Below are 26,909 nucleotides of genomic sequence, written 5' to 3'. Positions count from 1 at the left end.
CTGAGGGAGAATCTAGAATTCTAGAGAGCATCAGTCAGCAACCAGGAGCCAGGAAATTTGGCAGATTAAAATTAAAATTCCAATAAATATGGTGAGTTAATTGAGTTTATCATTATGATTTGTATTATTAAATTTATCAAACCAGTTTCCTGATTAGCAGCACATTAAATTGGTATTTAACTAATTGTCCCGTTTGTTTTTCGCATTTATGAAACCTATCCCTGTTAATTCAATGCATTTATAATACCGTTTAGCACAAATTGCTCAGGGAGCTCTCTATCATGCAAAGCAATGTATACCTGTATATGTTTCGTTAAAGGCAAGTGAAGGCAAACGTTCTGAAGACAGACCGCAGCAAGGTTGAGATTTACAGCAGGAACTAATGAGATGCAGCATTGCTCTTCCACTTTAATTAACGATCGGACATTTTCTTTTAGTTGCTGTTGGTTTGACTGATCGGTTCAGCTTTAGGCTACTATAGGGCACAGCCCTCTCCGTCACAGCATTGACATGTATTTTTCTTCTTCTGCTGCAACAGTAAACAGTGGAAGCTGAACATTTTAAAGCATCGATACGTTTCAGCCACACAAGGATGAGCGGAGTCTGACGAGGAAAGAGTGCATTTACATCAGAGTGAATTCCACAGGCTTGCTGGGGAGGGGAGGCCCAGGGCTCGGGTTACAGGTAATGTGGTCACATTGGGGGGCCTTCCTCCCCGAGCAAAGATGTGTCACTCCGCGTTTCATAGCATTGCATCATTGAGCCATTAGGACCAAGCAGCCTGGGGAATTACAGGATGACTGATAACACAAAGAAGATGCAACTTGCAAATGAGATGGAGGGGCGGTGGGGCGGGGGATGTAGCAGGGCTTGTGGGGGTGGGTGGTTCAAAAGAAAACTTGTTGAAAATCACTAAAATCATGTGTGGAAGAGGTTGCTGGTTTTGTCTTCATGGAGAAACAGATAGGAAGAGAATGAAGTGAAACGTGCATTGTTTCCCCCCCGACATCATACTTTTTTTTCTGTAAATGCATGTTCAATTAAAACCAAAATTGCACCGTGAGAGACTAATGCATTAGGACCCAGAGTGGACCTGGGCAGCATCAGGAACAGCCACCCACACCGTGGCCTGGCCGTTCAGTAAAGACCAGGAGGACTGGAAGGCCATGAACAGCTTATTACCCAACCTCTCTCGTTTCCTCACTCCAGGGGGATGGACCAAGCAGGTGTAAAGGAAGTGGAGGAGGAGAGCCAGCTGTGTAGAACCTGATGATGAAGAGAAGGACATCCCCATGCCATCGGCATACAGACAGCATCAAACGGAGAGCGTTGCGCTGTCCCCCACATCCCAGAGGGGAAAGGGAGCGCCGCTGACAAACGAGTCACTAACCTGCCAGCACACAACCGCTCCTGCTCTCGTTTATGTGCAATAGCAAATCATGTCGAGACCCTGTGATTACCTGTGCAGAACACAGAGTATGGGCGCCTGACTATTACTAAAATGCGAAATCACTATCACCAAAGCCAAAGGGGACATTTTCAATAGAAACATCCCCCATCGCCGGCTCAGATTACAGCTGTCTTTGACCCCTCGAACCGGTGAATCACATGCTGACTGGTTTCAAGACTCCAAAGCTAGAAGTTAACTGGACGGATGCTGGCCAGGCTTATTGCTGAGCACTAGGTATTGCAATTAAATTAAACGGAGTTTGTCCATCACTTGAAATCAAGAAATGTGTGTGTTTGTGTGTGTGTGTGTGTGTGTGTGTGTGTTAAGATTTACTTATAAGTGTTTATTTATATTCAAAAGCAGGGTACTTCAGGGCTCAACACCTCAGGGCTCAACAGACCAAAGCGGTAAAGACAAAAATAGGGAGATATGGGAAGATGAGAAGAAAACTATTTTTGCCCAACAGTCTTGAAAATCTGGGAGACAGACGGTATTTGATGGTAACGTGTGTTACTCAGTTTACTTGGGTGATCGGCTTCAGCCTTCTTACACACAAACACGTGACCTCTGCTCTCTGCACTGATACCCAGAAGGCACCTGTCCCTCCTGTACTCTTCACTGATCTCTGAACGAGGTATGATCCTTTTCCCCATCTTCCGTGCTCTTCTCCCCACTGCTTTCACTTTTCAAGCTGCGGGCCAGGGCACGAAGCACTAGAATGAGGGTGACTACAAATTCCCAGAACCACAAGACAGTCCTGACCAGATCTGACCATACTGTAGCACGCTTTGCCTCCATTAAAGTGAATCCTGTCCTCTCTCCGCTCTGAGAATAAAAGCAATTCCCAATTGTCAAGCACAATTGTTCTGGAGAGCAGAAAACAGAAACTGTAATTATTTGATATTGAACAAAGTGCCCCCGGTACATTTTGCTAATTTCACTATACAGGCTAGTTTCAATTGGTCTGTGCCCCACTGAACATATCAGAAGATGAAACCCAATACATTGCCTATTTCAACACTTAGTCAACTCAGCTGTAATAGCACACTGTAAGAATGTACAGTTATTATTAACAGCAGTAAATCAAAGTGCCTCAGTGTTGCTATGGCACAAAATGTGCCAAGAGCCATAGTTCAAAAATAGAAGGCAGCCCAGACATCTTCACAACGCCATCTTGCAATAAGCACTGTTTAATGTCATACTGTATATTTAAACATGTGTATTCTAATGCAAATAACAAACAGGTAGGTCTGCTGCCATATAAAGCTACAGCACAAGCTTAATGATACATTTATTCCAATGGAAAATATAACACTGCCAGCAAGTCTGCACAGACTTATGCACACTTAAAATGCATCTGTAGAGTAGCTGCACAGCTCATTGATTCAGGAACCTAACAGCATGTGGCTGCACTGGAAAAGGCTGTGGTTTATTTAGTCCTCAAGGCCGATCGGGACGCCCATCTCTATGATCCTGACATGCATTTCAAGACAATGTTTATCAAGGGCTTTCCTTGGGTGAGGCTGCTTCCTGCAATACAGGGAGCGGAGGATTTGTGACAACAAATCTGCAGGCCTGGAGGACAGAGTGCACAGTATTGTGACAAGCTGACTCGCAGCGTCTTAAAGATTTTTAATTTCACGCCCTGCTAATTCAGAACTGCCAATTGATTATCAAACTCTTCTCACCACTACAGAGAGCACAGGTGCGATAAAGACAATTAATTAATCTTGCAAAACATTAAACAATCACCTTCACAGGGAGGACTAATGCAGCATTCACTGAGCAACGGGGGCTGTTGAATCTCCACTGATGAGGGAAACCCACCTTAATTCAGCCAAGGAGTGCTCGGCCATAGGGGGGGAATCCAGATCACGGGAGCCATGAAACAGCTCAGATTTGAACCAGTGATGCCTAAACTAAACTAAACACCCACCCTAAACTCCATGGAGAGGCTTCAATAGGGCCAAGATTCAACTTTTAATTATGCAGAAAAAAGTTATTTGAGCACAGTCACTTTCCAATAGAGTAAACAGCCTCAGAATATACAGTACTATGGGATCTTTTGATGCAATGGTAAATTCTCTCTTGGACCTTACAAAACAAGTTGATACATATACATTAAAAAAAATCTGCTAATGATAACATTCAATAAAAAGCACAATCAATCATGACAAATTAGGTTAGGTTTGGTAAAGGCATGAACCCTTATAACACTTCTGAAATGAATGTAAACAAAGCTAGGGTCACACCCTTTCCTTTGAACCACCGTAAAACATGCAGAGGAATGGTTGAGTGCCTATCTGACATATGCAGATCCATGGCAGTGGCTTGAGTTATGCGAGTGGGTGATGCATCCAGGCCTCAAGTGTTGTTTGCCCTGTAGCTATCTCTCACTGCTACATGTGCCCAGCCTGTGAATTACTGCTCAATCATTCAACTCATTAACACATTGGAGAACCAAAAACGGCAGCCTAAATGTACTGTTATTAGCAAATGCACGCCGTTTTAATTTGTACATTCGCAACCATAACTCTGGTAGCCTCTGGTTATTAGTAGTACAATCCCACCTTATTCCTGATTAGATGTATGACAATGAACAACCAAGGATGAGCTATTTTTAGCATATAATGGCCCTTTAACTAGACCTGAGCTGTGGACGTTTTCATGAAAGAGGCTTCCTGTAGCTGCACATCTCTCACCCAGACAAGAGAGACAGGAACAGGAATGTGTGGTTAACACTTGCACATCAAAGAAATTTACATTATTCAGGCAAACAGCAGCACTCGCCTTATTGCTGTGGAGAAGACTCTGTGCTGCATTTTCAGCAAGTAAGCTATTTTACAACTAATACAAATGCAAAACCATAAAACATTACACAGCTTTAAGTCAGGTGCTGACAAACACTGACCATATATATAAAGATTACAGGATTGAACGTAAAGGTCTTATATTCAGGTTTAAATACACAAAAGGATTCATTTCATGCTACATAAAAATGAGATGCACTCAAGTCTTTAATTCCATGTGACTTTTTCAGAATGGTGACCACAGAGGATACACACATACACAGTATACACTCACCTAAAGGATTATTAGGAACACCTGTTCAATTTCTCATTAATGCAATTATCTAACCAACCAATCACATGGCAGTTGCTTCAATGCATTTAGGGGTGTGGTCCTGGTCAAGACAATCTCCTGAACTCCAAACTGAATGTCTGAATGGGAAAGAAAGGTGATTTAAGCAATTTTGAGCGTGGCATGGTTGTTGGTGCCAGACGGGCCGGTCTGAGTATTTCACAATCTGCTCAGTTACTGGGATTTTCACGCACAACCATTTCTAGGGTTTACAAAGAATGGTGTGAAAAGGGAAAAACATCCAGTATGCGGCAGTCCTGTGGGCGAAAATGCCTTGTTGATGCTAGAGGTCAGAGGAGAATGGGCCGACTGATTCAAGCTGATAGAAGAGCAACTTTGACTGAAATAACCACTCGTTACAACCGAGGTATGCAGCAAAGCATTTGTGAAGCCACAACACGTACAACCTTGAGGCGGATGGGCTACAACAGCAGAAGACCCCACCGGGTACCACTCATCTCCACTACAAATAGGAAAAAGAGGCTACAATTTGCACAAGCTCACCAAAATTGGACAGTTGAAGACTGGAAAAATGTTGCCTGGTCTGATGAGTCTCGATTTCTGTTGAGACATTCAGATGGTAGAGTCAGAATTTGGCGTAAACAGAATGAGAACACGGATCCATCATGCCTTGTTACCACTGTGCAGGCTGGTGGTGGTGGTATAATGATGTGGGGGATGTTTTCTTGGCACACTTTAGGCCCCTTAGTGCCAATTGGGCATCGTTTAAATGCCACGGCCTACCTGAGCATTGTTTCTGACCATGTCCATCCCTTTATGACCACCATGTACCCATCCTCTGATGGCTACTTCCAGCAGGATAATGCACCATGTCACAAAGGTCGAATCATTTCAAATTGGTTTCTTGAACATGACAATGAGTTCACTGTACTAAACTGGCCCCCACAGTCACCAGATCTCAACCCAATAGAGCATCTTTGGGATGTGGTGGAACGGGAGCTTCGTGCCCTGGATGTGCATCCCACAAATCTCCATCAACTGCAAGATGCTATCCTATCAATATGGGCCAACATTTCTAAAGAATGCTTTCAGCACCTTGTTGAATCAATGCCACGTAGAATTAAGGCAGTTCTGAAGGCGAAAGGGGGGCAAACACAGTATTAGTATGGTGTTCCTAATAATCCTTTAGGTGAGTGTATACAGTATATTGGAACAGACAGTATGTTAAATGAACACTGTAGTCCAAGATTGTAAAATTCACTGAATTTTAAAGCACAAATTAGTAAACCTTTACCCACTTGACTGAGTCTAGAATAGAAAAGTGGTCAATTAAAAGAAAAAAGTTTATATCTGCAATGCATGAGTTTGATATAATTATTACTTCAAAGACCTTCATTTGCACAGCTCTTGGAGAGTATTTCCTTGTACTTATGCCAGGGGGAGGATATAGATATGTAAAAAGCTCCTGTATATGGGTGTGACCTACCTAAGAACAATTGAACACAGGAAAGGTTTAAACAGGAGGAGGACATCTGGCCTATCGTATTCAGAATCACATGGAACCCATTCTCTAAGGATCCCCATGAGTCAACTTCAACTACCTGGCCGAGCACTTTGTTCCAGACCCCCACAGCTCTTGGGGTCTCAGAATACCTGCATTTATTCCTCACTCCCTCAGATCCTTGTTGTTCCCACTTTATTTTTAATGCTAATATAATTCAGTGGACTTGCTGTCATGGTGATTTTATCCAAATGTGGTTAATACTTGCTGCACTGTGTTTGCAGTCATTGAAGTGAGTGACATTACAATTGTATTGTCTTAATTCAAAATCAACAAAAAGGGAATCAAATTAATTAGTTAAAAACTATAAAAGCCTATCCTGCTTTTAAACAACTTCCATAGCATAGAAATACAACAAGAGCACTAAGCATCTTCCAGAGGGTTTGGGATTAATCAAGTAAGGAACCTAAGCATCAAGGGTCACTTATGTGAGTACAAAGACAGGAGCACCCAATCTCTACCACCCGTGTCTGCATGGGGAAGCTGGAGTGAGTGGAGAGCACATGAATGAGGGAGCCAGTGCTTCACACATCCGCGGTACATTCGCTGCTCACTCCTCTGACGTAACCCCACGCCAGTGACGCAGATCACTTAGAATAGACAATTGGCACTAAGAAGACGATGAGTGATGAAGATCAAAGAAGACCCGAGACTACACAAGACGAGTTGCCTCCAAAGCAGTGAGTAATTCTACAACCATCAGTTTAATGCTGCTCAATGGTGCACTGCCTGCGGGCCTGCAGGAGGAGACATGCCCGGCCCATTGATATGCCACTCTGTGTGGGAGCAGAAAACCGTGTCGCCAAGACCCAAAAAAAATAAGAATAAAAAAAAAGTCCATAAATGAGGGAAAAAAATACATATCTTGTGGGCACGATGTAGGATCTCATGCGCACGATTTAGTATTTTCTACGCATGCGAACTATGCTGAAGGACTACAAAATCTAGGCTAAATCTTGCATGTTCCTGTGAGTTAATTAAATAGCACGAGAATCCTTATTAGTCCCACTAGATATTTATTCCTTCCTGGGCCACAATTATGCGATTAGTTTGTAGAACTTAAATGTGTCCCTATGCTTTACATACATTACTCTATTAAAGTCTGTAGGAGGTTTGAAAATACCCCTGGACTAGGTGAAAATCCACCATAAAAATTAAGACTGAGGGTTAGAAGCATTAACTCTGCACTGCTCCCCCGCATGATCACAGCCAGTCAGAGCGATCTGGGAGTGTGGAATGTTAAACAAGTAACAAAAGGGTTTTACTAGACACAGGAGTGTGTAACAGCATGAAGCTTATTCTTCATGCTGAATGTTTAGTGACACTCAAAAAACAAACAAATTTCCAAACGTACTCTTAGGACTATCCTTCAGTCATCGGTGTCCATAACCTAGAATATAAAACCATGAGTGGGGACTGAAATGGGATTACCCAGTGTGAAGGTGGGTGGATTGTCAGTATAGCTGGATAAGTCAAGGCTCTTCGAATCATGCAAAGGATAGACCACCACTGTATATTGAATTAAACTGCTGAGGAGTTAATGCAAATATAAATACAACTTCTTTCTTAATTCCACACTAACGGCATGCAAAACAGAGTATCATTTCAAATCCAAATTAGCCCACATAACCTGTTGTTCCAAGGCTTGGCTCTCTAACATTATAAAATATTTCTCCACGAACCACAGACAATATACGTTAGATGTACAGAAGATATTTTTCATTCTTTTTGGTAACAAAACTAAAACTTCACAGACATAGCAATCCAACAAAAAGAACCCCCCAGCTGGAGTGGCAGAGCTCAGTGCCAGGTTTGTATTCGATTGAAGGCTACAGAATCAGAAAGCCTTATGATAATAAAGGCATCTTGCCAGGCTCTGAGGAATTCCTTAGAGATGCAGGCAGGCAGGAAGATGTACAACTAAGATGAGACATAGTTTTAGAGTAAAGGTTATGATCACTGTTACTATGACTTAATTGACTTTAGAATTTCAAATTTAGAGCAATTATAAGCGATATGAAGAGCTGTGTACTACTATAGCTACACAATACCCAATTATAAGCAACAAGCATATATAAAAAAAGAGACAAGGACAGCAGTGTTAAAGGGACTATACAAAAGGTTAATTCTGTGTCAACTTTTCTAGATGTCATGGAACACTTAGGCCTGAATCAGGGGCCTGACTAAAATATTCACAGGTTGTTCTCAACAATAATGTTTTGATTACTCGCTTGAAAGATTCAGTTAACTGAATTTCTAAGTCAGATCTGTCTGTGAATGTTGGACTTCCCCTTCAATTCCCACATTTACAGATCGAACAGCGTTACACTCACCGTCACCCACAGGAACATTTAGACCATTCCAACTTTCAACAATTACACATTTCTAAAAATAAACGCATAGGAATAAATAAAAAAATTAAACTAACCGACTACAGTGAAGCCATTGTTTATACAGCTGGGCTGCCAGTGCCGATAGGTCACAGGTTCACACCGGGAATAAGGGGGAGAAGGGATGAGAGGGATAGGGACAGAGAGAGGAGACAGGAGAGAGAGAGAAAGGGAAAAGCATACAGAAACATCATTGCTCCTGTTACACTCTTCTGACAGTCAACCCACGATTCCGATTCCTGTTTACTGGTGTATCACCAGGATACCAAGGCAACACATCATTACAGCTTGCAAACATCCCAAACTTTTACTTCAGCACCCATCTGGAGTGTGTAGACACTCAGAACAGCACGTGACGAGACGCACCGACCTTGACACCCTAGGGCAGGGCGATTCAACTGGATGTCAACGGGAGACGGAGAGACTTTTCTGACATGTAAACCTCCTCCTCTAGACACTGTGCCTCGGCTTGTCATTGCGATTGCCTTGCAGGATTGGATTAAATTCTAAAAACTAAAATAAATTAACCCCAATTTTTTTTTTTTTTCCTGGGAGGAGATAGACTAATATTTTTCCACAATTAAAAAGCTGCCGCATCCAGTTCAATTAGGACTGGGTCTGAACCGAGACCTGCACTAACGAGGGCACTTGAACACAAGGGTGCCAGGCCACTGCCACTGTCAGTTTTAATGCGCATTGCTTCATTATTGGAAGGAAGGAGCGGCTGTAACAATTGCTGCAATTTTCAGATACTATAATTGCATACTGCACTCTTTGAAGTTGGCAATTTATTTTATCTCAGTGTACAATTTTTCAACACATAATAAAAGATAATCACAGCTCAATCTTCACACTAGAACTATAGAGATAAAAAGCAATATGATGCGAGACACGGATATTTCAATATTTGTGTCTTTATATGGTAAATCATAATTTCTCACTTACACTTCAGTGTAAGTGCCCTGAAGGCCAACATTCCTTATGATCCAGGGCCAAACCTTGTCCTGATTTGTTCAGTGTCGTCTTGACTTTTGTTTAGCCAAAATTCAATTACTAAACTCATTTACCTGAAACCCAGTTTTCACTCACTAAATAAGCTACAATGCAGCATCAGTAAAACAAAAAATAACTGTAACAACCTAGACTAGCTTAATATTACGGTTTATCCAAATCAATTTCTAATCCTCTTCATATTAAAAAACATTCAGTATCTAATTAAACAAAAAATTTTGGAGAAGCAGTTTTCAAAATCAAACTTTCCAAATGCAAAATCTTGTGCCGGCTCTTTCGTTGGCCAGTCTTTGGAATCCGCAGTATGTGGTGATAGCGGGCCATGGGAAAGGAGGCGTCCCGCTCTGGACCGTGGCTGTATTCTAGTTATACTGCAGGTGGACATGCCACCATGCACAACTGCAGAACAATGGCGACTGGCAACACTTTCGTAATCTCTTAGTGATGATATGTTATCCAGACACCCTTGCACCTTAGCTGTCCGTGTGTAATTCAATCTTCATCTCCACAAAGTGTCAGACATGGCCTTGCATAGCAGCAAACTGTCTGGATCAGCATTCAATTAAATAGTAGTAGCCAGTGCTCATGGAAACTAAGCATGCTGGGGGTTTACCTCCATGTACTATTTCCTGCTTCCACAGTGTCTTATGGGACATTACAGTGACTTCTAATACATTATTAACAGTAATAGAATCATGCACATGGAGCCAATTAGAGGAGGTTGCTACTTGCAGTCAATAAAACCTATATTTGTCAAGTATAAAAAATAATGGGATCAATAGGCTTATTCACAGTCAGATACAAGTCGCTGGGCTCTGAAACAGCGTTCAGCCCATCACATAAGGATAACACATAGGTCATGAGTTCAGTATCAGTGAGACAGGCTACAGACTTCAGAGGATTCCAGAACTGGCCTGAATTTTTCTTTTCTTTTTTTAATGAAGATTGATAAAAAAAGAGCAGCAGTATTTGTATAGCTAAGCACCGAAACATGCATTCAAATAGATGTTATGCTAAGTAATTTCCATCTTTAATTCCCCCCTCCTAAAGCTACAACTTCCGTGCAGTACACTCCCAAAAGGATGAGGTTTTGGCAGCAAAACAAGAACATCTCCAAATGAGAGTGTGTATAAGTGTGTGGATTTGGGGGGGCTTAAAGGAAATCGAGACATAAAGCATGCCTTTGGGGCTATACCTGGACTGTTCTTCAGCAAGCCTACATGCAGAGCCTCTTTGCTTGTACTGCGTGGGGCTCACAACCATAAGAACAACAGGCTGCAGAAGCACCAAGCTCCCACACATCACCGCTTATTTATTTTGCTGGAAAACACACAGCCCAGGGCATCAGGCCTGGCAGCTGTGGTAAAGACAAGTTGGGTTTAATGGGCTAAAGTCAACAGTAGTGTTTAGTCATTCAAGCTGTTAGATTCACATCAGTATAAAATCTGTGTCATTGGTTTTTTTTGTGTCTACCTAACAGGTGTGGTTGTTCTTGAACTATCTGACCTTTCCATTTTGTTTGCTGATTGGGGAATAATAACAATTTAAAGACCACAAAATAAAACTATACAGGACTGTGGTGAAGACAGTTATTTTCCACTACACTACCCCACTCCAGTTAGCCACAATCATGCCACGCTAACATGACCTACTTTGCAGGTGAGCGTCTCCCTGTTGTTTAAAACTTTCCACTGAAAAGCTCAACACAGGTCATAGTTTGTGATCAATCTTTGCAAAACATCATACTTCTTTGAAAGCATAAACGTCCATGTCAATTAAACGGGCTGACCATTACAAAAAAAAAAAAGGTCCTGCTATGTGACTGGGGGGTAAGAGGTTTCTACTCTGGATCTTCCCAATAGTCTTTCACTTTCTCTCTAATTTAATCAATTTGCATCATGCCCACAACCAGCACATCTACAGGTGATTACAAGAACAATGTGAAAAACTGGGCTGAAATGCCTTTATGCATTCATTAAAAAAACATTTGAAAACTTTTTTTTTTTCAAGTGCAAAGACCTGCTGTTCAATAAGAAAACAATGGCAAACTAAATTTGCATATCCGAGTTTCAAGTTAAAGTAACCTTCAGCTTCCTGGTGCTTATTTTACAGTAAAAAAAGAAACATTCGAGAAGCAAGCTGCAGTACCCTGGACCCTTGGCAAATGTATAGGTAACTGTACTTAATAATAACAAATCCATCTGTTTTGCTTTCAGCGGGTGATTTTGGCAGAACAGATTTATATTACACACATGCAGAGGTTGAACAATACTTACAGCTCAAGGCAAAACCATTTGATGGTCAACCGTCTTTTGCATAAATACCTGGCACACTGCATAGCTTTTACTAACCCTAGAATAAGTGCCCATTCAATTTGCAAGTCAAATCATCTGCCATTTGATTACCAATGTGTCACCTTAAACACAAACTACAGTTAGGCCTCAACATTTTGCAACCTACTGTAATGCAACGTTTTCAGTGCCACAATTTAAAGTCAAAACGTCTTTCTCGGCCAGCTCCCCTTTGTGATAAGTAGTACTGTCTGCAGACTATGTTTTTACTGCTCCAGGATTCATAAGGCTTAAATGGGGGGCAGACTTAAGGGGAGAACATTTCAGGAAATTATAGGCAGGAAAAGCTTCCAGCTGGGATCTCCTCATATAAACCCCCAGTCTAACTGCGCATCCAATCAAAGCAACAGCAGTTTTTGTATAGGATAACTGGAACAGCAATTCAAACTAGAACAGATGCTCAATATATACAGTCACCATCTTCATCTCTGAGAGGAAGACCGCTCTGTGGATGTCTGGGGGCGACCTGCTGCCTGGCTCTGCTGTGAAACAGTACTAGTGCAATCATGAGAAATCAGGTGTCAGCAATACTGGACTTGTGCAGAATAAACAATGCAACCACACCTAACCCTCTCGACCACACAACATGCCTACAACATGCATGTCCGTGGTCTGTCCAGATTGCCACAGCTGACCCAATGATGCCATGCACTGTAATGCCCTTCCTCCTGCTGCCGACGTACTCACACTCACACGCAGTACTTGTCTCAGCTTGTCTTATTATTCTGCGTGTATTGTGATCAAAACAGCTTCGGTTGTGACTTTCTACAAATGAGAAGCACAGGTCAAACGAAAGCGGTTACGATTTAAACGTGCTTTCCTTTACAACCCTGTACAGTAAATGACAAAGTGAAAGCGTGTGAAACCAGATTCGCCCGATTTGCATGGTCAACGAAAGTGCCACTTTCCCCAAAAAACCCGGCCGCCACAGACACGTTGACATCATGTTTCTCCATTACCTTTCGCAGTGCTTGCACGAAGAGGCCTCTCCATTTGGGACTGTTCTCCTCGCTGGAAAAGTCGTATATCGGCTGCGGCTGCATGGCTGCGGCTGTGGCGGCTCCTCGCGTTGCCGGGGACGGGGCCGGACTGTCCGCATCGGCCCCGACTGGTCCTTCGGCGGCGGGCTCGATCTGTCCCGGCACAAATACGACGGACTACAGATCCACAGGACCGGGACGCATAGTCTCCACCGGGGAAAAAAAAAAAAAAAAAAAAAACCTCAACGGCGAGATCAGATCCACCAAGTTGCGGCGACGTGAACCGCCACGCAGAAAACACAGCGAAAGACGTCGACGATCGAGGCGGCGACACAGTGCTGTTCAACGGGCTGCCTCTGTAGGGACGGGATCCCCACTTGTTACAGCGGTGTTGGCTGCTCCTCGTCTTTCCTCGGGCATGGACATCAACGCATTTTAACAGGATGCCATGCCGCTCAGAGGAAAACCCACACCAAGCTGCTGTATCCCAGTATCGGCTCCGGGATGAAGGACGCCCGCCTCTCTGCTCGACCGGCCGGGACGTGTGTGCATCTGCGCGGCCTCGGAGCTGCAGGGACGACCGGGCTGCTCCACTCAACTCCAGCGACGGAGAGTTTCTCCACTGGTGTTTATGTCGCCAGCTGTCCGCTTCTCCATGTCGTCCGACCGCCCGCCCTCAAGCTCAAACCCCCGGAATGCAGCTCGTGTCGCCGGTGTAGCCCCCCAGACCCCCGGCCCGTCCAGTCCAGGCTGTTGTTGTTGTTGTTGTTGTTAGTGCTCGACTCCACAGGCGCCGCTTCCCGTCTCCCTGCGCGTCTCCATGTCTGAATCTCGGCCGCTCACTTGCGCCCGACGCTGTGCGTGATTGCGTCATGGGGTGGCGGGGGGGATCGGCGAAGGACACGGCAGGAATTTCCGAAGTCCGTTGAGCGATTGAAACTGCGCAGATCTGCGGAATGCCGCCGCTCCCATTGGGCGAGGCGGCGCAGGTCTGCACTGAACCGCGGACATCTCCCCCACACGACCGCAACCAGTTTCGCAAAAGCACTGATGGACTGATAAAGCACTGGGCCACAATTTCAAGGCTATTATGAATAGCTGTGCAGTATTTGTTAAGCAAAACGAATAACATACCTGTCAGAAATATTTATATTCTTGTATCCACGAACCTTATAGCTGACCTGAAAAAGGGGGTCATTTAATACTGTACTTTTTCACAATAAGGTAACATTTTAGATTATTTATATAAAAAAGTTACCAGTTAACAGAAAAGCATCACACCCACATATAAACCACACCCACGCATTAAAAAAAGTGATCAACAATCTGGTATGACTGTGTATTATTACATATCTTTATTATTATTATTATTATTATTATTATTATTTGTATACGTTGTGCGGTACATACAGTGTGTATTTCCAATGCCAGTCCCACGCAATCAACCCCAGACCCCAATGCATTCACAGGGACTGAATCCAAACTCTCCCTAGCAGCTGAGAAAAAGTATTTATAGGTTACAAGAAGTAAAACACTGCCCCTTTGTGGACATACAAATGCAGACAGCACTATAGGACATTATGTCACCTAAGAAATAACACAACAGTCCTGGTACACAATGTCATTAAGTCCAGTTCTCTTGAATTAACAAAATATGTAACTTCATAGGTAGTGTTGTGTGTTGGGGGTTATAACATAAGACCAGTTCTCACTCCAGTTATTAGTACCTAACACATTATTTTTAATTAATTGTAACTCTATGACACCTTCACTTTCTATAATTCTAGTGATTGTGTAATCTCAAGGCATCTCTCATAAACCACTTGCAAAATAAGGAAAACCCCTTCTCACTGTACACTTTTAAGGATCTCCAGATTATTTAATTTCAACCAATTCCTCCATCGGCATCAATTCAGATCTGTTATCTGAAATGTCCTGACTTTAGATTGTCAGAAAGTTGGTTGTCAGGAAGTTAAGTCACATGCTGGAGTCATCAAGATTACGGAGATATTTTTGTTGGTTTACCTTTCATGCATGCATCTGAACTTAAACACAATGTTTAGTACAACACAACATAAAGCTGAACGTATTATGCGATGAGGTATACTTTTTTATTTTGTATCCAATCAAACTCAGAGGACTTGTTTAGTTTTAGTAGCTTTTCCTTTAATGATTAATGATAACTTCTTAGGCAATTGTTAGGCAGATCTATGTAATAGAAACTAAAACTTGTTAGTTAAAAGGTTAGCTCTAGTTTCACTTTACTAGTATACTCAGTTGGTGATTCATCACTTTCTTGCTCCATAACTTTGCCATCATCTATTATGCCAGGGGGTTAAGGCAAGATGTTAAACACAAAGCATTGTTTTTATTTGCTAAACAGCTTAATTTTTTTCTTCTTCAAGAACCACACTCTAATATAAATGACTAATTTTTGGATTATCATTTTTTTAAATATCACATTAGATGACTGTTGATCAATGGCCTTGTAGACAACCCACTTCCAAAAATACAGTTTTGAAAGCGTTTATGCAAAAGTTTTATTTAATGGATGTATGGAGAAGGACGTTTCCCACTGTGAGATCATACTTGGAATAAAAAAATAAATAAGTATAGATTATTGGTTGGTTTCTAGTGTCATGAAAGATAGTGATATCTCTGTTAAATGTGTTACCACGGCCCTTATTGATCACAGAACATTTGACATTAGTGTTTCTTTTTCTACTTTTAATTTTCCTACAACTTCAACTTCACTTTGAAAGCATGAGGATGTCCAGACGGAAATTAAAAAATTGATTATGCATTTTTAAATAAAGCACAGACAGACAACTTATTTTGTAATAACTGGGAGTTTGAAATTGAAAAGAAAATATGCACTCTAGCAAGACATAGGAGTTTGGAGGAAAAGCATGTTATTTCGAAAGTTACTTCTCTGTCTCGTAAACCACCTGAAAGTGTATCAGAGGATGAAAAATGTGAAGTAAATATTTATCAAAATTAGCTGGATGAACTGTATAAGTTCAGGGCAGAAGGAGCTTTCATCAGATATAGGAGAAGATGGAGGAAGGAGAAATATTATTCAAAAAACACCATCCAGCATCTGAATGTTGATGGTCTCATCACTGACGACCAACCTTGAAGATGTCAAACTATTGTGCCAATTTTTACAGAAATGTGTACAGTTCTAAATATTGTGAGGAAACCACAACTCTTTTCTTAGTCTCCCTTAATAGCCAACCAATCAACATAAATGACAAAGAGCTCTGTGATGACTCTGTTACCATAGATGAGATTATATACATTAGATACTCGATTTACCTAATAAAAGTAAAGTAAGTGTTATTTTTTTACTGGAATTTTCTAAGGCCTTCAATACACTACAACATAATTGTATTTTTCACTGACTTAGAAAGTTTGGTTTTGGGTAAGGCTGTTAAAACCCTTTATATAAATGCAAATAGCTCTATTAAATGAAAACATGGCATGTCCCCAAGATTTGATTTAAAATGTGGCATAAAACAAGGGTGCCCGATTTCTCCTTATCTTTTTCTAATTGCCACACAACGTCTTACAGTACACATCAAAATGAGCATCATAAAAGGTATCTCGATTTCAGGTAAAGAAATCATTACAAGTCAGATAGCAGAAATACTTATTTTTGAGAGATGCTACTCAGATTCAAATTGCTAACAAATGTGAACTTTTTGCCAACTTTGTGACAACTTTACCCCACACAATTTTTTAATATGGAATAATTAATGGTTTGACAATCATATATTATTAGGGGTTGTTACTAAACTATTCTGAATTTGTATCAGTTTTTGGAGTTTGTATATATATATATATATATATATATATATATATATATATATATATATATATATATATATATCTTGTTCTTGACATTTTTTACTAATTCAAACCTTTATTGAACCAGGTAAGGGCATTGAGAACAAGTTAACTGAAAATGCCGACCTGGCCAACAGGCAGCAGAAATACAGCAACAACAACACAGAGATAATTCAGAACATCACAATTACAAATAATAAATAAATAAAAGAGAATAAACTAAAAATAAATCATGAAATCAACATCTAATCTGGCAGGTACATGAAACAGGGAAATATTTATTACGAGAAAGAAAGCCAAGTCTAGCCCGAAGTTTCGACTAGTTTGGCGATATGGGGTTTAAATGTTAATGTACTGTCAAGTTCAGGGTTTTCTCTGCTGACCAATCAGAGCCACGTAAACCATCAGTCAAATCTTGTGTTTATGTATTTATTACCCAGTTTTTTACAGAGATAATTAATAACATCACAATAATAAATACATAAATAAAAGAGAAAAAAAAGAAAAACATCATGAAATAAACATGAAACCGAAAAAAAACACATTACAATAATAGTCAAGCACATCTGGGCTGTGAAGGTTTATATGAAGCTGGGAGCCCATTGGGCGCAAACCCAGGGACACAGCAGGGGGCAACTCCCGGGCCTGGTTTTTGCCTTGCAGGTCTATTTCCTGCAGCGCTACATTAAGCAGTGGCAGTAAGTCCGAGACCCGCCCTGGGCCACTGAGTTGAACAGGGCTTTGAAACTTCTCCAGCTGCTGGTCCTTGCCGAAGCAACGGGGTCTGTAAACGTCTGTGTGGGGCCCAGCATCTCCCCTTCAGTTTCCTTTGAAACGGGCCACTGAGTTTCTCCAGACCGAGTTCCTCCATTTCCATGTCCCGAATGACCATCTCCATCGGTTCTTTTGACTGCCTTCCGTCAGCTCCTCAGAGAATGAATTGAAGAGTGTGCTGCTCACCCCCACCCTCATACCTGCTTTAATCAGAGCAGGTCCTCCTGCTGACAGTTGTGCACAGTGCTTCTTGGGGAGCGAGTCGCTTCGTCGCTTAAATTATTCACACTACCTACTCATTTGGATATGTTATAGGCCTAGCAGAGAGATACAAATTAGGGTTCATTGTATGGAATCACTTGTGTGAAGCACTATGAATCTGTAGGAGCAGCACAATTCCATATCTTACAGAATATGTGGAAGGGCAGAGAACTAACAGATATACTGCCTTCATCTTGAGTTATGTTATTCGCGCCCCTGAAACCCTAAAACAGGGGTCCCCAGTAGATGGTTCATTTAGGTGAATTGGTGGCCCTCACTGTATGAATTTCCAATAACATCAATGTTGACATAAAGAAACCTACCATATCCTTATTTGAATCACTAAGTAGTTATAATGAAAGTTTTTGGGGTTTAATCCATATACCAGATATTTTAATGATTACTTTTAAACCATGTAAATTAGTTTGTAAGAGAGATCTGATTGAATTATATTATATGGTTCAGTCCTATTTGCCTCCTTTGGTTTACTTTATGATTCACTAACAGTATATTCTGATTACTTAATATATATATATATATATATATATATATATATATATACACTCACCTAAAGGATTATTAGGAACACCATACTAATACTGTGTTTGACCCCCTTTCGCCTTCAGAACTGCCTTAATTCTACGTGGCATTGATTCAACAAGGTGCTGAAAGCATTCTTTAGAAATGTTGGCCCATATTGATAGGATAGCATCTTGCAGTTGATGGAGATTTGTGGGATGCACATCCAGGGCACGAAGCTCCCGTTCCACCACATCCCAAAGATGCTCTATTGGGTTGAGATCTGGTGACTGTGGGGGCCAGTTTAGTACAGTGAACTCATTGTCATGTTCAAGAAACCAATTTGAAATGATTGGACCTTTGTGACATGGTGCATTATCCTGCTGGAAGTAGCCATCAGAGGATGGGTACATGGTGGTCATAAAGGGATGGACATGGTCAGAAACAATGCTCAGGTAGGCCGTGGCATTTAAACGATGCCCAATTGGCACTAAGGGGCCTAAAGTGTGCCAAGAAAACATCCCCCACATCATTATACCACCACCACCACCAGCCTGCACAGTGGTAACAAGGCATGATGGATCCGTGTTCTCATTCTGTTTACGCCAAATTCTGACTCTACCATCTGAATGTCTCAACAGAAATCGAGACTCATCAGACCAGGCAACATTTTTCCAGTCTTCAACTGTCCAATTTTGGTGAGCTTGTGCAAATTGTAGCCTCTTTTTCCTATTTGTAGTGGAGATGAGTGGTACCCGGTGGGGTCTTCTGCTGTTGTAGCCCATCCGCCTCAAGGTTGTACGTGTTGTGGCTTCACAAATGCTTTGCTGCATACCTCGGTTGTAACGAGTGGTTATTTCAGTCAAAGTTGCTCTTCTATCAGCTTGAATCAGTCGGCCCATTCTCCTCTGACCTCTAGCATCAACAAGGCATTTTTGCCCACAGGACTGCCGCATACTGGATGTTTTTCCCTTTTCACACCATTCTTTGTAAACCCTAGAAATGGTTGTGCGTGAAAATCCCAGTAACTGAGCAGATTGTGAAATACTCAGACCGGCCCGTCTGGCACCAACAACCATGCCACGCTCAAAATTGCTTAAATCACCTTTCTTTCCCATTCAGACATTCAGTTTGGAGTTCAGGAGATTGTCTTGACCAGGACCACCCCCCTAAATGCATTGAAGCAACTGCCATGTGATTGGTTGGTTAGATAATTGCATTAATGAGAAATTGAACAGGTGTTCCTAATAATCCTTTAGGCGAGTGTATATACACGCACACTTTTCCGGCATATAGGCAATGGCTAATTCTGACATTCTGTATCAGAAACACAAAAAAACACACACACTGTAAAATCATTTTTGAAGCAAATCAGTATCATTCTGAATAAAAAACAGTACAAAATTGAAAAATCTCTCAATACTGGTACAGAATCGGTTTTATTTTCAGAAAAAAATAAGAGAATATTATTTTTTGTTCCAAAAGGTATTATAGTACACAGATTCTTTACAAATGCCCAGATGTGATTTACTTTCAGTGAGACTTCACTTGGTAAAGGAGACACTGCATCCTGAGAAAATGACATCCCGAACATCCCCTTTAAACATTAGGGGATTCGTTCTGAATAAGATGCACACACCTGTGAGTAGTTAAGGCAGCATTGTAAGGTAGCACACTTTGTCTGACCAAAGATATGTACAGACATTTAAAATAAATCACAGAGTCACAGCTGCATTATGAATTAAACTAGCTGCTGGTTTTAGATTAAGACGAACACAACAAATAAAAACCAAACCACTATAAAACAATTAATATAACCTTTTGGGTAGAAAGACAGAACTGAGTCTTCTTGAGCTGCAGGTTTTCTTACTAATTACCTTTATAAGACCCTAGGAAGCTTCAAAGTTGATTCAATTATACATTTGTAGTGGTAAATGACACACACACCCTGGAGGATCAGAGCTGTACTTTCTGGATATCACTGAATTCCACTGGGGAGCGGTCCCTCCTGTTCAAATGAAAAACAGCTTGTCTCTTTTCCAGATGAGGTTTTTGCGTGCAGCACTAGTTTTGGGTTCAAGGAGCAGGCGCACTGTACTGTGGGACTTTCCGTCCAAATCATGCTTTCAAGCTTTTCCAGGCTCACAGCAATCCAGACTTAAGCACCAAATAAGACCTAGCGAGGTCTTTTTCAGTTGTGAGGGTACAAAGCAGTTACAAAAACCTCCATTGGGAGAACGGGAGAGATCCTGTTCCGGAAGAAATGGAACAATGTAATTGAAAACAACAGCTTTAGACTTGGTAAAGTGCAAAGTCTAGCATCTTCAATATAAAAAAAAGTTTGATTTTTATTTGTGCTAACTGGTTTGATTTAACATAGATCGTATGCAATTTTCCTGATTCAGAAGTAATTATACTGAAGCGAACAATGACAAAGGAAGAGTGCCACCCCATTATGGGCTCATGTGTTAGTATTGCAGTTGCTGCTGGTTGGATACTACAATTTCCTAAGGAGACGTCATTTGCACCCCAGTCATTTTTGAAGTATTATTCTTGACTTCTCCTTTTCAAGTTTCTGAGGACTTGTAACCCACCCCAAGCAAGTGCAGCAGCACATTGGGGGGGTTTCAGAAGAGATGGGATGGGTTGCGATTGGTGCCTTTGCTTGCATAGTAGGAGGGGCTTGCACAGCTGCTACTGCCACCAGCACAGACTACAGGCTGAACCTGCTCTGCACCTCATCGGCGATCATCTCCCCGATGGCCAGAGAGGAGGTGGCGGCCGGTGAGGGGGCGTTGCGCACGTGTAGAACGCGGCTGCCCACGGCCCCGACACCGCCGTCGAACACAAAGTCATCCACCAGGTTACCGTCGCGGTCCAGAGCCTGCGCCCGCACCCCTGCAGGGCCCCTGCAGATATGCACGACACATTAGACTGTCAGTCTTCCCCAAGACGCAGAGCAGTAGGAGGAGGCTCCAATACAAGTTCATCAAATCCGAAATCCTGATTCTACAGCTCACTGTCCACCAAAACGCATGCATTCACTGTAAACGGCACAGTTCTGGTAATGGTTATTAACTTTATTCTAAAACCGACACACATCTACAGTGCCCGATCGTAACTCACACAATAAGACGTTGAAAACAGATCTAGACACTTCAAGTTTGTTTCGAAGAAGTCATTTTACAGAACCATGCAGTACCACACAGTGTTTAGATGTTCCTTACCGGAGAACGTCGTTAACCGTGAGTTCTGGGATGTATTTCTGCAGCAGTTTCACCTGTGCGCTCATGAAAATGCCTCTGTACATCTCACCCATCCCATAAACAACATTCTTCAACACCAGCTTCCGCAGACCCCTGTAAGGACATGCGGGGGTAAGCCTTACAAATCACATCTCCCAAAAAATACCAATATCTTAAATTATACCATTAAATGATGTGCACAACCGATTCACTTCAAAGATATCAGCCGGATTCAAGTGGAATCAAATACAATCAATATTAAATTGCTTCTAGCCTGCACCCTCCATTTCCTTAGTAATATCGTGAGAACAGCAGCTCTTGCTACCTGAAGCTCAGTGCGTCGGCGAAGTCTCGGGGGTTGAAGTCGTAGATCCGATAGCCCTCCCGTTTGAAGGCCAGGACCGCGTTGGGCCCCAGCCACACATTTCCGTCCATCCGCGGCGTGAAGTGCACCCCCAGGAAAGGGAAACGGGGGTCAGGTACCTGTAGACAGGCAGAGCTGATTAGCCGGGTGTATGGCAAAGATCATAAACATTTAAACCAACTGTCTGGGACTGTTTGTCCTACAGAGTTGCCAAATGACAAAGTCTAAATCTAACCGGGACAACAGATATTGCAGTAATACATGTATGCCACAGAACAATGGAAGAGTGCCCACTGTTACAGGCTCTGTCCCTGAGTGACGGTGGGACTCACAGGGTAGATGTTGCCCTTGACCAGGTAGTGCTTCTCGGGCTTGAGAACCAGGTAGTCTCCTCGGAAGGGGACGATGCGTGGCTCGGAGCTGCAGCCCGAGATCTGGGAGAGGCGGTCAGAGTACAGGCCACCGCAGGTCAGCACGTAGCGACACCGCACCCCCTCGCCCTGCAGCCACAGCGCCGGCGGGAACAGAGTGGGGACAGTCAGGGAATGGACCCACCGTCACAGAGAAACAGACAGCAGGCGTTACAGACACACCATCTGCCTCCCACGAGTGGCGGCGGGGGTGGGGAGGGAGACCGACACGGACAGTGCGAACGTCTAAAGCTGAGCACGGCTAACTACTTCACACACAGACTCACCTTTGAACTTCTGATTTCAATGGGATACTTCATTCCTGCAATATAAAAAAAATGTGTTCTATAACGGTGAGCTTTATGGGACTCTCAAAATCCCGCTTCTTACTGTATTGCATCATTAGGTTTACCTTCCTACGTTAAACATCTAAATACCTAAATAATACTACAAATCTTTACACTGAAGATACTCCATTGAGGTGCAGAGGAGAGATTTTTCAGTATTACATCAGTGGGTTATTTACCCCCATTTTAAAGCCAATCAACGGTCTGAACCCCAAATCTAAGTTACACACAAATTTCAAGCTAGGTCCAGATGGCTAAGCAGTGATCCAGGCTTCAGGCGGGGGCTCTGCTACCTTCTTCACTGCCAGCAGGGCTTTCAGCCACCATGGCAATGTCTGCCGCCTCAAACTCAGTCAGCACGGTACCGCCCGCATCTTGGAAATCTTTGGCGTAGGTCAGCGCCACCAGCCGCCAGTCCACAATGCCAGTGTAGGGCGAATCCAGAGCCATCAGACCCTAAGCAGTACGAACAAAACAACCATTTGACATACTTCGTCTCTCACTCAACCCGGAACACGTTTTCAGTCTTTCTTGACACTCCCATCACTGCGTGTCCTCCACAAACGACCCCGGCAGGGAGATAATACGACACATCTCACCCGGCAGTAGGGCTCCCTCTCGCGGATCTCCTTGGCGTCAATCATCCTGAGGTCGCGCACACTGTTCTCCTGGCCGCGCTGGTACAGGGCCCGCAGCCGGGGCACCTCCTCCTGCTCCACCGCCACGATCAACTGCCAGCAGGAGACACACACATCTGTGCATTAGCACTGGGTCGGTCAGAGGACGGCCTCTCTCCCCCTGGCACATCTGCAGCAGCTGAATAAGTTACACCTGCTCAGAGTTCATGTTTCAGTCTTGAGCACCAATATTAAAATGTCAATCCTTTTCAAATTAGTGGAAGGAAAAAAAAAGAGAAGGCACTGACCAAAATAAAAAACAGATACTGAAACAGAAACCCAGAAAAGCAGGTCCGGTTTAAGAAGTCAGCACAAGGCTGCCCACCTTGCCACACCTCTTGTAGGGCACCCCCTTTTTGTCGCAGTATTCGTAGGCGAGGGTAGCGCCCCGCACACACAGCTTGGCCTTGAGGGAGCCCGGCTTGTAGTAAATCCCGCTGTGGATCACTCCGCTGTTGTGTCCGCTCTGGTGAGACGCTGAAGAGAACAGGAACAAACTGACATGAACCCGTCTGCAGCCTGGCAGCAGCCGGATATACCAAAAATAATTAAATACATATTTTTGTGTGTGTTCATTATAAACAATAAACTGTAACTTATGTAAATTTAAATCTGAGCTGCAGCTCTCGGTCACAGCGGGTTCACAACAATAGCAGCTGAGAAGAGGGGTTTATACTATCAATATGAATAGGTGAAAAGCTTTTTTTTGGTACCCAGCTCCTTCTCCTTCTCCAGGATGATAAAGCTCAGAGAGGGGTGTCTCAGGATTAGCTCCCGCGCCGTGGCCAGCCCCACGATGCCAGCCCCCACCACTGCCACATCATAGGAGCTGCAAGACAACCACACCAACACTGGAGAACTGGGCATTTCCTCCTGTCATTATGCCTCAATAGAAGTTCAGTACTAAAGCAATGAGTTTTATGCCTTCTGGAATTAGAATTATACATATAATTGTCCCACATTTTAAATACTATGTGTAGCCTACAAAAGGAGACACATACCAGTACACTCAAGTATGTTTGGACTTTTTTCTCACTACGAAACTGAAGTCAAGTTTAGGTTTGTGAATTCCTGTGTGAACTAGCTTAAATTTCCTCAGTCTTTACTGAGACTTGTCTATACACATTTTTAAAGGGAAGCAGGACACTACACTAAAACCTTAAAATTGCATAAACATGTTTTGAGGGACTTCAAGAAGATTAAGATGATCCATTGTGAAACTGAGGGGGAACTCATTATTGGATGAAAGATGATAATAAGTACAACAGTATTATGATTTCAAAACACAACCAGCCCTGTAGAGACTGGAAAACATGTACACGTGAACATCTGAAAACAATACTTGTGAGGAAAACTATTTGTAGTTTCAGAAAGCTGCAAGAATACAGCAGATCCTGTCCGTTCAAATCAAAGACCTACTATCACTTTCCACGAGCCCAGCAATTATCTTTAACAGCCATAAAGGACACTTTTCCCCCCTCCTTTTCCTCCTACAAAACTTGCTACACTGGATTATTTCCCAGAAGCCAAATTCACAAGCCACAATTGTCCTTTGCTCAAATTGTAGAGCATGTCACACCTACCGAAACACGGCAGACATACTCAGGCTTCCATGAACAATAAGGTGCTTTACATCTGATGTTTCTATTGGACGAGGCTGTGGCTACTCCCATCTCCACTCGCAATTTTTCAATGGTTACCAGGGTGAGCATGTTTCAACTGAGCAGGATGTTCCTGCCCCGGGGGGGAAATACCTAATCAAATAACAACCCAGTTCTCTCTCTCTCTCTCTTTTAATTTAGACTTCTTAATCAGCAAATGGAAGTCACAGGGAAATTGCTCAAATATCTTAGCGGTCCATAAAGGCTGGTGAGCACCGAGAAAATCATGACAGGCCTTTTTATAATACAGCACAGAATAACATGTTGTCTTCCTGTCCCAATGATCAAAAGAATAAGGAAATGAAAAAATATGGCCATGGATTTCCTGATCTGTCTCCTGTAATGACTTTTTAAATAGATTTGACGCCATAGTTCTTACCTAATTAGATACTAACCTATCACACCACTGATACATACAAGCACAAGCCGAAAAACAGATTCAAACTAGACACACTATACAAAGTGAAGGCTCAGTATAAACAATCCACACCCTGTATTACCATCTACCATTTTGGTCCAAAATTAAATTGGTTTCAGTCCTAATCCTCAGGCAAAGTGGCACATAAGAATTTAACCAACATCTAATCAATTTCACAAAAAAATGTTTTACACAATGACACTTTTACCACCAATCCTACATACAAAACATCACACAGCAAGCTTCAATGTGTGACAAGTATATTAAACATTTAGTTGGCACATATTTATAAGTTTCAAACAGCCTTCAACATATTGTTACATATGGCATTAAAGATCTAGGGAACAAAAACAACTTTTACACCAAAAGCCATACAATGGTTTGGACACACTGGACTCCTCCAGTTTAGCTCAATAACAAACATGTATTCAGCACTAGAGGATGCTGCTGATGCTTCAAAGCAGATTTATTAACAATAAATAGCATTTCATTTGTACAAATAAGTAATCTTGTTCCACCTCATTGTTGGCATTAAGCACCAAAGTGATTGATTTGTTTTGTTTTCAATAGCATCAAGTTCCTGTTAAAGTAAAAGCTACAACCTGGCTTTGACGTCAATCACTGTCCTAGTGACCCCAGATAACAGAAACCCAGTGCCCTCTGCTTTTGATCATTTCTGAACTCCATTCACCCACCCCCAACAACAGAAAAAGGGTCCAAATCCTGTGCCCTTGCACATCAGCACATCTGTCTGACCTTTAACCATTACCTTAGGTTAAGAAAATAAACAAACTACATATCTATAGCTCAAAACAACAATTCAAGTTCAGTGTGATAATGAAAGATCATACATAACTCAAATCCAATAGTTTAGTAGTAACTTTTGTCATTTACAGGGGTTTATAGGAAAGTAAACCTTAAGATTGTGCCTATTATATAGAATAAGACGCATTCCGTGTGCAGCTGATCGGGATGAACGATTATGTTGAGCAATAAGAGGAAAAGTGAAATGTCCTGAGTCTGACATGAAGCAACACTGCAGACAATGCAATGTCTTCTTTATTTATGTTTGTTTGATTGATTGATTGATTATATTTAATCTGGTTCTGTGGCTACACCGCAAAGGGCGCTGTATTATACACCAAAATGATTGACTGAGAATATTTTGTATTGATTTATTTATTAGTTTGTTATCCTACACCGATAACATAGCATATCACAGTCTACTGACAGACTACCCGGTGTCGGAAGTGTCAAAGTCTCACCTGTGCCTGATAGTGCTGTTAAGGATGCATTGCACCGTAGACTTATGTTTTGGTCTTGTAAGAAACGCCACAGAGGCTGCGATGCTGCGGGCAGATCGGATCATTACCGCAGCTGAGAGCCGTGCACAGCGGGGACAGACAGAGAGCACAGGAGGCCGCCTGCACACACCGGCACCGAGCGCAACACCTGAGCGGCTTGCCTGTTCCTTTCACAACACCACCCTTGACTCCGCCCCCTGACCCTTCACCCGCCGCGTAACTGCGCCGGCGACCA

At 42.4% G+C, this 26,909-nt stretch overlaps 2 protein-coding genes across 2 annotated transcripts in view; both read right to left on the bottom strand.

The window, feature by feature from the left end:
* Positions 1 to 13,703, bottom strand: part of sos2 (son of sevenless homolog 2 (Drosophila)) — a 34,420-nt gene extending 20,717 nt beyond the window's left edge. The window contains exon 1 of the mRNA XM_066694068.1: positions 12,825 to 13,703. Coding sequence (XP_066550165.1) covers positions 12,825 to 12,908 — 84 coding nt within the window. The 5' untranslated portion in view covers positions 12,909 to 13,703. The remainder of the gene's footprint in view (positions 1 to 12,824) is intronic.
* A 5,965-nt stretch (positions 13,704 to 19,668) lies between these two features.
* On the bottom strand, positions 19,669 to 26,852 carry l2hgdh (L-2-hydroxyglutarate dehydrogenase). The gene is made up of 10 exons (XM_066694445.1): positions 26,636 to 26,852; positions 24,005 to 24,120; positions 23,617 to 23,768; positions 23,214 to 23,345; positions 22,908 to 23,070; positions 22,555 to 22,589; positions 22,190 to 22,357; positions 21,819 to 21,976; positions 21,476 to 21,607; positions 19,669 to 21,157 (listed from the first exon to the last, which is right to left on the bottom strand). The coding sequence occupies exons 1-10, from the start codon at positions 26,737 to 26,739 to the stop codon at positions 20,962 to 20,964; spliced, it is 1,356 nt and encodes a 451-aa protein (XP_066550542.1). The 5' UTR covers positions 26,740 to 26,852; the 3' UTR covers positions 19,669 to 20,961.
* Between the last annotated feature and the right edge of the window lie 57 nt (positions 26,853 to 26,909).

Source organism: Amia ocellicauda, chromosome 21 (genome assembly GCF_036373705.1).
Source record: "Amia ocellicauda isolate fAmiCal2 chromosome 21, fAmiCal2.hap1, whole genome shotgun sequence".
NCBI lineage: Eukaryota > Metazoa > Chordata > Actinopteri > Amiiformes > Amiidae > Amia > Amia ocellicauda.
The sequence above is the reverse complement of the archived record's forward strand: the minus strand, read 5'-3'. Positions and strand labels throughout refer to the sequence as shown.